Below are 15618 nucleotides of genomic sequence, written 5' to 3'. Positions count from 1 at the left end.
GGCTTTTCCTTTTTTTCCCATATTTTTCTGTGCTTTATTAAATATCTGAGGTGAGGTGAGTGACCGCCAGTTTGTAAGAGGTGCTACAGGTGTAAAGATGGTTCAGGTGTAAAGATGGTTCAGGTGTAAAGACGGTTTTGGAGAGACCAGTTTGCAGTACTTTAGACCTCACTGTAAACAGTGTGGAAGAAACTGGTTCAGACTGCCTGACTGGACACAACCCAAGAGGTCTGACAGTCACTAAACTTGTGGGATGGGTTAGTGCGCCCTCTGGTTGTGCATGTGTGTATGGTATATTTAATTTGGGGTTACTTTAAATCTACCTCGTTATTATTCCGTTATATTTCTGGATTATGTATTTGTGGCTTATATACAGCGCACCTGGATGAAAATTGCCCAGATGTTTTGCGTCAAGTCTGTGCACGTGGCTCATTCGGAAAAGGAAATGTCGTAATTTCACCTCGATTCGTTTTTTTAATCGCATCTGTGGGTCTAGGGGAAAAGCGCCGTAAACACTGAGCCCGGGGGTGCAGTTTGCTGTGGTGTTAAAGTTGCACGTTTGGAATATTTTATTTTGGGAATCAGACGGTCTTTAACTGCATCCGTTAATGTTAAAAGTGTTTTATATGTTTTATTTGGACAGTAATGTTTGTGTAACACTGACCTCACGGGCCCAGCCGCTCACCCTGCCGCTGCCCAGCTTATTAACGGGCTGCCAGGCTGTCGTGGGCTTCCGAGCTTCCAGGAGGTCCCTTGTGAAAACAAACGCCCAGATCTCAGCGGGTAAGCGAGGCAGCGGCATTCCTCAGCTCCACGGTGTTACAGGAAACCCAGATTACTGAGCCCAGACGGCTCCGAACGGGGACACATTAAACACATCTTGCGCAGTGTCTTTTTGCCCAAAATGGCTGTTTCCCCTTCCTTTAGCACTCTCAAGTCAATTTATGATGCAAATGAGGAATCGGGGTTTCTAGTAGTGATTCATTTTATTATTAATTTCCACTGACGCGCGTATCAGTTCCTTCCTGGCACTTCCCTCAGCTCGTGTCTGGACGCCCCTCCAGTGTGATGTCATTCCGCGCACCCCGTGACGAGTCAGCCGGGGAGAGTGCGCCAGGAGACGGGGAGAGGCGTCACATTACCGCGGCTGATCACTCGCAAGTCCCGCGTCTGGCCCAGGTAGCGAACTGCACCCTCATTCACCAAGGCTGTTTGCGCCTGCGACATCAGGGGCCGTTGTGTTTGGCGTGATGTTGTCTTCTGAACCAATTTAGACAGCTCTCTAAAACAATAAGGTATGACGTTGTATAAAATAATGTTAGGCTACCACTGATTATTTTCAGTTGGCGATTTAGTTGCGTATTGTAAGTTATAAACCTGGCTTCAAACCTCAGTTTGATTCACAAATGTAATGAACTTATCAAAATTCCAGTTTCGTACTGAAGAGTTATTTTGTGATTTGGAAATTGCTATAAAAACATGTTTTCCTTTCCCAGGTTTAAACGCTTTAGGCATTCTAAACCTTCGTCATGGCCGTTTACCCATTTTCGACTAAACGCGTAAAACTGAAACGCAACTTTAAAATTATATTTTCTCAACACTGATATTCTTGGCTCCCGTGCCAGACGCCTCCGAGAGAATTGATTCTTGTATAACGGAAAGTTTTTTTGATAGTTCCTTGGACGCGCCCACCCCTCGCTTCGCGTATTTGATTTTCTTGGCCAATCGCCTCCCTCTCCAAACATTTCTCCATCCAGCCTTTAAGAGCGCTCAAAGTTTCCTACAAGTTAGAGGCGCCGCCACGGCCCAGGAGCCAGGGCGTGAGGACTTTACCCAATTCTCCTTGGGTGAGCACCCGGACTGAAGGCTATACGTGGATACTTTCAGACATCTAAAAGGAACTGCGTCTGGAAGCGATGTTTGAAGAAACGAACCAGGACGAATCCAGGTCTCCCGTTTCTCCCGACGACAGTCGAACGAACAGCGAGGAAGAGCCGGAGAGGCTGCCGAGGCGAAGCGGGAGGAACAGGAGAGGTGGAAGTAGAAACGGAGAGGATTGGGACAGCGCGACTCCGGGGAAAAGAGTGAAAAGGTGCAGCAGCCCGCAGCCTCCCGAAGACGTGCACGCGCAGAGAGCCATGGCGAACGTGCGCGAGCGGCAGAGGACGCAGTCACTGAACGAGGCCTTCGCGTCGCTACGGAAGATCATTCCCACTCTGCCCTCGGACAAACTCAGCAAGATCCAGACGCTGAAACTGGCCGCCAGGTACATAGACTTCCTCTGCCAGGTCCTGCAGAGCGACGAGCTGGGCTCCAAAATGGCCAACTGTAGCTCCACGGTTCCGGAGAGGCTGAGCTACGCCTTCTCCGTGTGGAGGATGGAGGGCGCCTGGTCCATGTCAACATCTCACTAGCGTCTGTAGAGCCTCGGGGCGGCATGTTATGTTCTGCGTTCAGTGTCCGCGTTTAAAACGAGTGAATGTTATTGGCATTTCTAGACACCTTTTACTGGCTGAACGATTTAAATTTCCGTTCCCATCGCCTAATATTCAGATTGTATTCTTTTGGTTTGACTGTATTTATCTTTATACTACCTTACCACTGAATTTTTAGTGCATGGTTTTGTCCAGAGAGGAGCTTGAACTAATGAACCAAGCTTGTGGTCGCGTGTGTGGCAATTGATTCACACTGTTTTCTCAGGTGACAATAGATTTAATTTAATTCACACACGCACGCACACACACACACACACACACACACACACACACACACACACACACACACACACACACACACACACACACTTTGCCTTTCCTGGACGGCGTTTCCTGAGGCCGACGCTGGATTGTACAAACTCTGAGCTTGGGGAACAAAGATATTTTTTAACCGGGACGGAATAACGGCAAGAGCGCGCGGGCCCGGCTGCACCGTGACGCCTTGTACGTTCAGACCTGTTACTTAAGCGGTTCAATGTGGGAGATGTTTATGTCTTTATGCATGGATGACCTTTAACCCTATCAATTTTCCAACGAAGAAGGTGAAAAACTCACTTTTCCGGTCCAGGCTGTGAACGATATATATATGTTTATATATATATATATATATATGTGTGTGTGTGTGTGTGTGTGTGTGTGTGTGTGTGTGTGTGTCTGTATATATATATAAATATAAGACTGCATTTAAAAACTTTTTTTACTTAGCTCATACCTGTTCAAATAGTGCCTATATAAATGTTTTCATTTTTCTGCGAAATTAATGATATTTATTTATTGATGTGTGTATGATGCAGATCCGGTGTCTTACTGCGATCCTAATTTTAATAATTGTTCTGTAAAAATAACTGTATATGTTTCTGAAATAAAATGAATAGGACTATTAGTCCTTTTAGTACCTTTTAACGAATTACGTTTCATGTAGCCAAACAGTTTATGTAAACGATGTGACCAACGAGGAACGCGAATGGAATCGTATACCCTTCCGAAGGGCTCCATTCTTTTCTGCGAGAAATAGAAACGCAGGCGCCCGTTATAAGCAATAAGGCTATCCAACGTTATTTATAATGGGCTGCGCTACCATTTCAATGAGCAAGGCCGAAGGGTTGATGGATGCGCCGTTCATCACGTTTTATATTTAATTTCAGTGTGAAGGGCCGAGACCCTTCTGTGAGTTCAGTTATAACGGCAATCATTTTTGTAGCCCATGTTATTAAGAACTTAGTCACAATAGCTCATAAAAAATCGGTTCCATTGTTAAATTCCATTGTCCATTGAACGCTTTGCGTTCCTATAGAATTCCATGTAAGAGTAGCCTATGAAAATATGTTGTCCTTCAAAGTTAATAAAAAATATTTCTGAGATTATCATTTTAAAGGGGAAGGGACGTTGTTTCTTTATTAATGCTGCTAAAGTTTCCAAATGATTAATAATAGGCCTAAAAGTAATTATTGTCAGCATCCGAATATTAGTTTGTTTTATACAATGATTATGAATATAAAGTTACAAAAAATATAATATTATAATTACTGTTGGTTTCTAGTGTTCAATTTCAGTTTGTGTCACATTCCGCCATGACGTCATTCTGATTCATATGCTACCCACAAAATACTCGAAAACCTTATTTTGTAATTCCTTGGGCTGACTAATTACGATCCAAAATGCAATAAAAAAAAATATGCTTAAAACGTGTACGCAATAGCTCCAAATATTTTCTGGTAAGATCTAAAGACAGTTATAACGGCCACAGGCAGCCTTTTACTGCGCGTGGAGAGTAAGATCTGGGAAAGTGCTTTAGAACGAGCTCCTCCGCAGTGAAAGCACGTGCCCATCTGAGGGTGTGCAACTGCTCCCAGGCACGTGCGGAATTCCCTGATCTGGATGGAATACAGAGCGCGAGACACACACACACACACACACACACAGGTTTATATATATGGCTAAAAGATGTGTAATTGTTCTTGGGTAAACAATGTTCTGTTTAAAGTAGCTTATTAAGACACAGACTTGATAAAATAAAATAATTCTAAATATTACCGCAGTAGTTTGAGCACGATATCGATGTATTGTTTATTTTCGGATATGTTTTAGAAAACTAGTCAATACACGATAGCATGGGTTCTGTAATTAATGTTTGCAACACTGACATTAAAACATAAAATATTGGTTGAAACCTTTTCTAAACCCTGTCTAAATATATATAAATGTATATTGTAATGGGCTATAGCCTACACGCCAAACCTGAAATTTACACGAAAACATTTTGAAGTTTTTTCCGTCAGTTCACGCATTCTTCCAGGGGAGAGCTCCTTTTACTGAGCCACCTGAATGAAACTTATTTTTACCAGATGTTAATATTTTTCTTAAGTCACGTGAAAGTAACAGATGTCTCTCGGCAGCAGGGAGCGCCTTTGAATGCGTCGCAGGCATAAAGACATTCTGTATGTGAATTGTCGACATTTCTATTCAAACTAGGCTGCCAGTTTTTTCGGGTTGTCCTCGTACATATTTTTACAAACCTAGATTTGTCTGGTGGGTCTTATGACCGTTTCAGATGGAAATATACATTGCAAATCATCCGTGCAAAGAACAAACGACCACGAGAAGCCTTCTTAACTCGAACTATTATGCACGATGAACAACATGACGTCGATTAACTTCGGTAAATATGAATGGATCCTATTTGCTTGCTTATCGCTAATAAGTTGTCATATTAACATTTTTCTGATTAACTGATTTAAAATAAAATCTGCGTTTGTTCTACATAATCTAGAGCGTACATTTTGATACATTATACATTTTTTTCAGAAGGCAAAATTATTTAATTCATTTTTTAATGAAGTGACAATTCAAGAATTTGCATTTTATTCTGATTTTCTGAGCCAGAGACGAGTGGCTCTCTTAGGCTATATCATATCAAACATTCCATATGAAATGGGGGGAAAAAACTGTAGAACGATTTTGAAATGTCTGCATAATTATATATTTCTGTCTATGCATTCATGTCCTGTCTGTGGTGTTGCTTCTTACACCAGTTTTTGTAACATTAATTGTCGTCCGTGAGATTACTACCCAACATACAGGAAATAAATTACTTTGAACATCCCATCACGATAAGCCTTTCTTTAAATTTTCTTCACAATAAATATGTACCATAGAATATTGTACCATAAGTGAAGGTGACACCACAGACATGAATGATTTTTACATTTTGTGTTTTAAATTTATTAAAAATGAAAAATCAGTGAGCTCACAAATTTGTGGAAGAATAGTGGTAAGATCTTGCCAAATGAAAGACAATTCATTTTAAAGACAATTTACACAGCTGGTTTGCAACAGTTAACAAAACGATCACCCATATACACTCAGTGAACATTTTATTAGGTAGACCTGTACATCAGCTTATTAATGCAAATATTTAATTAACCAATAATGTGGCAGTAAATGCATAAAAGCACAGAGACATGGTCAAGAGGTTCAGCTGTTATTCAGACCAAATGTCACAATGGGGAAGAAATGTGATCTAAGTGCATTAGATATAATATTATATAATCACACAGACACAGTCGATTCAACTGTATGTATACTGACCTTTTCACAGTAGGCTGTCACAGAGAAACAGAAGGGAATAAAAATATAATATATAATATTAATATTATATTAATTCATATAAAGAATTGAACATAACAGCCCAAAGCACCTGAGGATTGTAAAAATGTGCAGTGTAATGGGTGATAAGGGCAGACTCAGAAACTGAATTCACCCGATTGCCTTTCAGAGTTTTATATTTGCATTACATTTAACCAATGATTAAATTCAACATTTTTTAGTGATAGTATATAAGCTGTGTGTGTGTCTGTGTGTGTGTTTGAGGGACTGCCTCATCATGTTGTTGGTTCTGGGAAAAGGCCTTTTGTAACTGGCGTAAAGCATGCTGCTGTAATGAAATGAGGCAGAATTAGGATGTTTTTCTTGTGTTTTTACCTGACTCACTCAGAGCCCTGCTGGCCCCTGGGTCCTGAGTCTTTGCTGAAACTGTGTGGAATGCGGGGCCACCGCTGGGAAACAGCGATGAAACACTGGGGGAATATTCCGATATTTCTGCAAGGTTAGGGGAGTACGCCATTTAGATAAAATTTGAATGAAGTACTGCTCAACCAAGGAAAACAATTTCCTATTCTCCCAATACACAGTTAAATATGATTAACTGTTTTGGAAGGATGTTTAAGAGTAAGAACGACACCTCAGAAATATGTAGCGGTGACGTGTGCATGAGTGACGGAACGGTGTGTGTGTGTGTGTGTGTGTGTGTGTGTGTGACCTGAGAGAGAGAGTGTGTGTGTGTGTGTGTGTGTGACCCAAGAGTGTGTGTGTGTGTGTGTGTGTGACCCGAGAGAGAGAGTTAGTGTGTGTGTGTGTGCGTGTGACCTGAGAGAGAGTGTGTGTGTGTGTGTGTGTGACCTGAGAGAGAGAGTGTGTGTGTGTGTGACCCGAGAGAGAGAGAGTGTGTGTGTGTGTGTGACCCGAGAGAGTGTGTGTGTGTGTGTGTGTGTGTGTGTGACCTGAGAGAGAGAGTGTGTGTGTGTGTGTGTGACCTGAGAGAGAGTGTGTGTGTGTGTGACCTGAGAGAGAGAGAGAGTGTGTGTGTGTGACCTGAGAGAGAGAGTGAGTGTGTGTGTGTGTGACCTGAGAGTGTGTGTGTGTGTGTGTGTGACCTGAGAGAGTGTGTGTGTGTGTGTGTGACCCGAGAGAGAGTGTGTGTGTGTGTGTGTGTGTGACCTGAGAGAGAGTGTGTGTGTGTGTGTGTGTGTGTGACCTGAGAGAGAGAGTGTGTGTGTGTGTGTGTGTGTGTGACCTGAGAGAGAGAGAGAGTGAGTGTGTGTGTGACCTGAGAGAGAGAGAGAGAGAGAGAGTGTGTGTGTGTGTGTGACCTGAGAGAGAGGGAGTGTGTGTGTGTGTGACCTGAGAGAGAGAGAGTGTGTGTGTGTGTGACCTGAGAGAGAGTGTGTGTGTGTGACCTGAGAGAGTGTGTGTGTGTGTGTGTGTGACCCGAGAGAGAGTGTGTGTGTGTGTGTGTGTGTGTGACCTGAGAGAGTGTGTGTGTGTGTGTGACCTGAGAGAGAGTGTGTGTGTGTGTGTGTGTGACCCGAGAGAGAGTGTGTGTGTGTGTGTGTGTGTGTGTGTGTGTGACCCGAGAGAGAGTGAGTGTGTGTGTGTGTGTGTGTGTGACCTGAGAGAGAGAGTGAGTGTGTGTGTGTGTGACCTGAGAGAGAGAGTTTGTGTGTGTGTGTGTGTGACCTGAGAGAGAGAGTGAGTGTATGTGTGTGACCTGAGAGAGAGTGAGTGTGTGTGTGACCTGAGAGAGAGTGTGTGTGTGTGTGTGTGACCTGAGAGAGAGAGAGTGAAGAGCTACATTACATTACACAACATTACAGTACAGTACAATACAGTACAGTACATTACATTACATTACACTACATTGTAACTGCTTACCTAGCCAAACACTGCTTAGCTTGCCAAACACCGCTTACCTAGCCAAATTTAACATCCTGATACAAAAGTGATGCGAGCCATGACAGGCAGCCAGTGGAGGGAAGTAAGCAGGGGGGTGACGTGTGAGTATTTGGGAAGGTTGAAGACTAGACGAGCTGCTGCATTCTGGATAAGTTGGAGGGGTCTGATGACGGAAGCTGGGAGGCCAGCCAAGAGGGAGTTGCAGTAGTCCAGGCGGGACAAAACCATCGCTTGGTCCAGGAGCTGGGTTGAGTAGGAGGTGAGAAAGTGCCATGACTGGGTCACCGCCGCAATGTTCTCGGAGAGGGACAGTCTGCTGTCCATCACCACGCCGAGGTTCCTTGCACAGGGTGATGGCGTCAGTGTGGTGGGAAGATCCAGATGGGGACAGGTAATGGCAGGGATGAATATCATTTCAGTCAGGGTTGAGCTTTAGATGGTGGTTCTCCATCCAGCTCTGGATGTCACTCAGGCAAGCAGAGATACGGGCTGAAACCTGTGTATCAGATGGTGGGAACGAGTTGAAGAGTTGGGTATCCTCCGCATAGCAGTGGTAGGATAGCCCATGTGCAGTGATCACAGGGCCAAGGGAACAAGTGTAAAGAGAGAAAAGAAGCGGGCCTAGGACTGAGCCCTGGGGAACTCCTGTGGCAAGGGGCCGAGGTGTCGATACCAGCCCAGGCAACTTGGAAGGAGCGACCAGAGAGGTAGGACTCAATTCAGTCCAGGGCTGTGCCACAGATGCCCGTTGCTGACAGGGCAGACAGGAGGATGGAGTGATCCACAGTGTCGAAGGCAGCAGAGAGATTTAAAAGAATGAGAACAGAGGAGAGGGAGGCTGCTCGTGCGGCATGGAGTGACTCACTGACGGAGAGGAGCACGGTCTCTGTCGAGTGGCCCGATCTGAAGCCAGACTGATGGGGGTCTAGCAGGTTGTTTTTAGAAAAGAAAGAAGAAAGTTGACTAGAAGCGGCTCGTTCTATAGTTTTAGGTAGAAAAGGAAGAAGAGATACGTGCTTAGTTTGAGAATCCAGTGTTTCTCTAACCTGTGTCTCTCCTCCGGTGTCCAGTTATTTGTTTAAAGGCTCAATATTTCTAGTGCCTCAAGTCCATGGTGAAAGAAATGAGCCACCAGGTGTGTGTCTGTCTCTCTGTGATTTCTAATATTATATATATGTTGTGCTTAATTGTATTTCCTGTCTCTCCTACATATATTATACCACATTGTTTGCACTTAATGGCATATATGCAGTTTTTAGTATTTTTGGTTAGTTTTATTATGTAGGTTGTGTTGGTAGTGGTGTTTCTGACTGTAGTGGCTTGTTTGTAGAATACTGGGCCCTGTGTCGGTAAAGTATTAATTCCTGGTAGTTCGCTGCTCACCAGATGATCTTTAAGATTTTTATTTATTTTATACGCTGAGATAATTTTATAGTTCTGGATAATGTTTGTGTTCTGTAGGGTTAGATTTAATTAAAATTTTCTGTTTGCAGCTAGGCTAAATGCTGAGTAGGTGGTGATTAGCGGGATGATTTTCCGCGTGTCTTCTTGTCTGGTGGTTAAGAAGTTTTTCCGGACCTGTCTAAGGAAATATCTGGAATACCCCCTTGGTTTTAATGCATTGAAGAGGGTCTGGGTAGCCTCTTCAAAATCTATTACCTGTGTGCAAATTCTGTTGAACCTGAGCAATTGTGATTTGATCAGGCCCTTGAAAGTGTGTTTAGGGTGGAGACTGTTTTTATGTAAAAGTGCGTGTGTGTCAGTATCTTTAAAGAAAACTTTAGTATCTAAAGTGTGTGTTTGGGAAAATGAGGGTCCCTTGTACGTGGTAGTGTCCAAGTTCGCAGGGCAGCAGGGTTAGGGTTAGGGTTCGCAGGGCAGTAGGGCAGCAGGGAAGCAGGGTTAGGGTTCGCAGGGCAGTAGGGCAGCAGGGTAGTAGGGCAGCAGGGCAGTAGGGCAGTAAGGCAGCAGGGTAGTAGGGCAGTAGGGCAGCAGGGTAGTAGGGCAGTAGGGTAGCAGGGTCGCAGGGCAGTAGGGCAGCAGGGTAGTAGGGCAGTAAGGCAGCAGGGTAGTAGGGCAGTAAGGCAGCAGGGTAGTAGGGCAGTAGGGTAGCAGGGTAGTAGGGTAGTAGGGCAGCAGGGTAGTAGGGCAGTAAGGCAGCAGGGTAGTAGGGCAGTATGGCAGCAGGGTAGTAGGGCAGTAAGGCAGCAGGGTAGCAGGGCAGTAGGGCAGCAGGGTAGTAGGGCAGTAAGGCAGCAGGGTAGCAGGGCAGTAGGGCAGCAGGGTAGTAGGGCAGTAGAGCAGTAGGGTAGTAGGGCAGTAAGGCAGTAGGGCAGTAGGGCAGTAGGGCAGTAGGGCAGCAGGGTAGTAGGGCAGTAAGGCAGCAGGGTAGTAGGGCAGTAAGGCAGCAGGGCAGCAGGGTAGTAGGGCAGTAAGGCAGCAGGGTAGTAGGGCAGTAAGGCAGCAGGGTAGTAGGGCAGTAGGGCAGCAGGGTAGTAGGGCAGTAGGGTAGTAGGGTAGTAGGGCAGTAGGGTAGCAGGGTTAGGGTTCGCAGGGCAGCAGGGTAGTAGGGCAGCAAGGCAGTAGGGCAGCAGGGTAGTAGGGCAGTAGGGCAGCAGGGTAGTAGGGCAGTAGGGCAGCAGGGTAGTAGGGCAGTATGGCAGTAGGGCAGCAGGGTTGCCCCCCCCACAGAGCTCTGCATGCACGCTGTTACCCACATTCACAAACATGTTAAAGTGTTTATTCAAGTTAGCTTATTTTGTTAAGTTTGCTTTATTCATAATGTCTGTTAAATAGCTGTCTGGTGGTGATTCTGTGCCCCTATTAAATCAATGTTATTTGGCTAACAAAGCTAATGGCTAATAGTGAGTGAGCTAAGCTTATTGGATTTAGGGCTTGAGCCTGACATGTCCCCCAATTTAACACATAGGCTACTTGGTTTTAAGTCTATTGACAATCTTTATTGAAATCTTTCTTTCATTAACACCGGAGGACTGTGTGTGTCTCGGTGACATGTGGGGCGTGGTCATGGGCGGGGTCACAGTGACGTTGCCGTGGTCACGGTGAGGTTGGCGGGGTCTCGGTGAGGTTGCCGTGGTCTTGGTGAGGTTGCCGTGGTCTCGGTGAGGTTGCCGTGGTCTCAGTGACGTTGGTGGGGGTCTCGGTGAGGTTGCCGTGGTCACGGGCGTACACTCGGCCGTACAGCGCGGCGGTCAGCAGGCCGTGCTCCATGCCCCGCCGGCTCATGTAGAAGCCGCGCGCCTCGTGCCCGGAGCGGTCCGGCCGGTCCAGCCGCACCCCGCTGGCCAGCAGGCTCGGGAACACGTGGGGCGTGCGGAACGCGCCCAGCAGCCGGAAGTCCAGCAGCGTGCTGGCCTGGAGGACCGGAGCCCCACAGCTCTCCCGCCCCGGCCCACTGCACCTCACCAGCGCACACACCTGCAGGTACAGCAGTCCGTTCTTCGAGTGCCGCCCGTCGAAGGCCGCCAGGGCATACAGCTCGTGGGGCGCAGTGCGCCGGCGGAACAGCAGGTGGCAGCACAGGCCCTCATCGCACACAGTCAGGTTTCCCTCCCGGCCCTCGACGAGCACCATCCTGTAATTGTCGTTCATCATCTCTGACTTGAAGGGGGTGCCAGGGGCAGCTGGCTCCACAGGGGGACCCCACTCCTCAGGGCCGGTCCCCTGGCACTCCCCGCCCCCCTGCAGGCAGTACTGGGGCTCCTGGTACCCTGAGAATGGGGGGGGGAGGGGGTGGGGTTGAAGGTCTGGCCTGAGGGAGTCCAGCACGGGTACCTCCTTCACCAGCAGCCGGCCGGCCTCAGGCTCCGCCCCCGCGTGGTGATATAGCGCCTCCCAGGGGGTGAAGATGCCGCTGCCGGTCATTCCCGCTGCGTCCAGGCGCAGGTTAGCGGACAGCAGGGTGGTGGCGGTGGCGTAGGAGAAGGAGCGGTGGAACTGCACGGAGTCCAGCAGGGGCAGCTGGTTCATCCAGGCCGTGGGGAACAGCAGCTGCCTCACGCCCAGCTGCTCCACCAGCTGCACGGCCGGGCCGTAGAACAGGATGTCGAAGCAGGTGAACAGGCCGAAGCGGCCGGCGAAGGGCGTGTCGAAGGTGATGAGCTGGGGGTCGCTCGGCGTGTCAAACTCAAACTCAAAGTACAGGTTCCGTTTGCGGTACCGGGCCACCAGCGCGCCGCTGGCACTGAACACCACGTCTGTGTTAAACTGGTAGCGCCCGTCCGGGGGGCAGGGCAGGGCATGGGGGTCACACTCCTCAAGCCCTGGCATGTTGGCCACCAGGTACAGGCTGTGGTTCTTGGCCATACAGCTGAGACGATGCTGAACCTGCAGGGGGAGACAAACCCAAACTGAACTTCCCACACAGAACTGTACTTCCTCCCACACAGAACCGCACTTCCTCCCACACAGAACCGCACTTCCTCCGACACAGAACTTCAGTTCCTCTGACACAGTACCTCAGTGTTGGGGAAGAGGGTGGGGTCAGAACAGGGGTTCCAGCTCACAACAGTGGGGTCTGGCACCATTTCCAAGTATCCATAGATGGACTTCCTGCTGAAGTTAAAGCCATGGATACCGTCTTCTGGAAACACAATGATCTGAGCCCCCTGAGAACAGGAAGTGCAGATTAGGGTCACAACACATTGAATAACTAAAATCATTTGATTACAAAAATCCCATTAGATTAGAATTAGTTTTATTATAGTTTACATTATTAGTCTTCTGGAAGTTCATCATGGCAGCGCAAGCAGAGAATTCTGAGATCAGCCTGAGTAAAGAAATGTAAAATGCTGCGACTGAAAAGCTGAACTTTCCACAAAAGCACAACATCAATGCTGCAACATTTAAAGAGAATGTGTTAACCTGCTAGCATTAGTTAACCCTAACCCGCTAGCATTAGCTAACCCTAACCCGCTAGCATTAGCTAACCCTAACCCGCTAGCATTAGCTAAACCTAACCTGCTAGCATTAGCTAACCCTAACCCGCTAGCATTAGCTAAACCTAACCTGCTAGCATTAGCTAACCCTAACCCAGTAGTATTAGCTAACCCTAACCCAGTAGTATTAGCTAACCCTAACCCAGTAGTATTAGCTAACCCTAAGCTGCAAGCATTAGCTAACTCTAACCAAACCTGCTAGCATTCTACCGAAGTGTAATGTGAAAGGAATACCTTCTCTACATTGCTCAATGAGCTCATTAGAAATGCATGTGAAGGCACTGGTTTAGGGATGCATGTGTAGGTGTGCAGGTTTATAAATGTACAGGTGTAGGTATGTAGGTTTACAGGTGCTGGTTTATCGGTGTGCTGGTGTACAGGTGTGCAGGCGTGTAGGTGTAGGTGTACAGGTACAGGTGTGCAGGTGTTACCTGTTTGGCTGCAGCAGCAGTCTGCTCCTCAAACACATCCAGGTTCTGCTTCATGTGCTCCAGAGCTTCCCTGCGGCTGAGCGGAACCTTGGGCTGCGGGTTCAGAACCGGGTGGTGTTCGTACACCGCCGCCACATAAGTCCCGCCCCCTTCCACATCCACCACCAGGCTCAGCATGAGGACAGCAGCACCCCACACCATCGCTGAACCCAGATCAGACCAGCGCAAATTCATTCTGCCCTGGAACACAGAGACTACAGGTAACAGCTGACCAGCAGGAAAACCCTCCACGGTGAAACATTAACCTTGCCCTGGTCAAAGGCTCATCTGTCACAACAGCACGCTGTCTATTGCAGCGGGTTTATGCCAGGTCCTGGAGAGCCACGGGGTCCTGGAGAGCCACGGGGTCTTCGGTTGTTCATGCAGTTAACTCGACTCCCAGTCATTATTTGGTCTGAATTGGTGGTTTTTAATGTGAAAACAAAAGTCACCATATCCTGCTATGTTTCAACGCAGCTGTTCCAGCGCAACCCAATGGCAGCTCACATGCATTTCTTAGTCGGAAAACGCCTTTAATTACCTAGCTAGCAACCTGGGAAGGCAGGATAAATTTCAGTTAACACACTTGCCGATTTTTGCTTTAATCGAATCAGACCTGTCCTACAGGATTGTACATTACGCCCATCTCTTCACACGTAAACAAAACTTCCACTTGTTACGATGCCATTGTAGTTTCCTAGCTAGTTAGACAACTGTTCGACAGTATAACCGGAAGGCAACATTAACCGGAGAATAATACCGTTAAGCAGACCTGTAGGGTGTTATAAAAGAGACGTAAGGACTCACCAGCTACAAATTCACGACGCTGCGATGACAGTCTGTAGTGAATTTTATTTTATAATTGAGTAGTAGGCTGCACTATTGTAAAAAGATGATTGGTGCAATTTCGCACATGTCAAAAAGTAGTGTTACGATTGGCTCCCAGCTTTGTGCGACGGTTACGTCAACATATTTCCTAATCGACTGGTGGATGGATGGATCAGCAGGCTTTTAGTTTGTAAACAGGTACAATGTCCGGGTAAATAAATGAAGAACACCAGTGCTGCGTAATTTTGAGACAAATGAAAAAGCAGAATCCATCCAATCTTCGGTTGACTGCACTGTTTTTGTAGTAGCAATTAATCACTCGGAGGCAAAGTAATCCCGAGAGGAATACCGTCTTTATCACGAGTTAGCCTGCAGGGCAACCGACTTTCACAATTGGCTACATCAATAGTTTCATATGCAGCGTCAAAAGGTTTTGATCTATTACAGAGAACATTTAAACCCTACAACCCTGTTTACACCAGACTCTGAAATCCACATTAATAATTGGTCTTCCACATTAATTAAATGTCTTCAGACTGTGCCCTGTCAGCATGCCAGCCTGTCCGTGCCCAGCCAGGTCACCTTCATTAATAAATGTCAGCTTGGCCCCACTTTGGTGGCTTGTACTTGTGCATACCTGAGCTCTAACTGACTGCTCATGGGCTATTACAATATGCCAAGTCATTCAACAAGAATATATGAGACAAGATTTAAATATCTTTGTTCATGAGTATGCAGTGATGATTGTACACTTAACACGATGAAGATAAATCAGAAACCAAGTACTATTCAAGTATTTATTTCATGTAATATTGGTTCATATAGGTGAAAATAAGTAAACAGATAACAATATATTGTGAAAACAAAAATAATATCTAGTGTGGCCACCCTCTGTTTTGCAGGTAATCGTTCACATATTTTTTTATTTCTTCACTCGTTAAACCATTCCATATGGTTTGAAGTCCATTCAAAAGAGATTCTTTCGACAGATTTATTTATCTTGGTATCCAGCAAACCCCAGATTTGCTCAATCGGATTAAAGTCTGGATTTTAGTCATATCTCTTATGTCACCAAATGATTCTTTTCATCAAGTGACCAACCGGCATCATGTAAGGCTACAATGCGGCTATGAACAATCTGAGAGAGCTCCTTCCGTCACGCCAGCGTGTTTAACACTGTGACACTGCTCAAATTTTGTGTTACCTTAAATACTGGAATCTGACCATCAGAAGCAATTTTTCTAAAAAAGAATTATGTTTTCAGTGTTTCTGTTTATTAGCCATACTTTTACCCCAATGTAATTGCAGGAATTATTTTTTTGTTCTCATTGTCTACAATAGTATTTTTCAATACAT

At 46.3% G+C, this 15618-nt stretch overlaps 2 protein-coding genes across 3 annotated transcripts; one reads left to right on the top strand and one right to left on the bottom strand.

The window, feature by feature from the left end:
• Positions 1-1437: 1437 nt before the first annotated feature.
• Positions 1438-3402, top strand: LOC133137356 (twist-related protein 2-like). The gene has a single exon (XM_061255582.1). The coding sequence runs from the start codon at positions 1917-1919 to the stop codon at positions 2412-2414; it is 498 nt and encodes a 165-aa protein (XP_061111566.1). The 5' UTR covers positions 1438-1916; the 3' UTR covers positions 2415-3402.
• A 7542-nt stretch (positions 3403-10944) lies between these two features.
• Positions 10945-14332, bottom strand: btd (biotinidase). 2 transcript variants are annotated; one of them, XM_061255440.1, is made up of 5 exons: positions 14242-14332; positions 13396-13635; positions 12738-12795; positions 12485-12634; positions 10945-12353 (listed from the first exon to the last, which is right to left on the bottom strand). In XM_061255440.1, the coding sequence occupies exons 2-5, from the start codon at positions 13431-13433 to the stop codon at positions 11064-11066; spliced, it is 1536 nt and encodes a 511-aa protein (XP_061111424.1). In that variant the 5' UTR covers positions 13434-13635; positions 14242-14332; the 3' UTR covers positions 10945-11063. The 2 variants fall into 2 exon arrangements, with proteins under 2 accessions (XP_061111424.1, XP_061111423.1); XM_061255439.1 differs by lacking the exon at positions 12738-12795.
• Between the last annotated feature and the right edge of the window lie 1286 nt (positions 14333-15618).

Source organism: Conger conger, chromosome 9 (genome assembly GCF_963514075.1).
Source record: "Conger conger chromosome 9, fConCon1.1, whole genome shotgun sequence".
Taxonomy (NCBI): Eukaryota; Metazoa; Chordata; class Actinopteri; order Anguilliformes; family Congridae; genus Conger; species Conger conger.
This window is presented reverse-complemented; position numbering and strand designations above follow the sequence as displayed.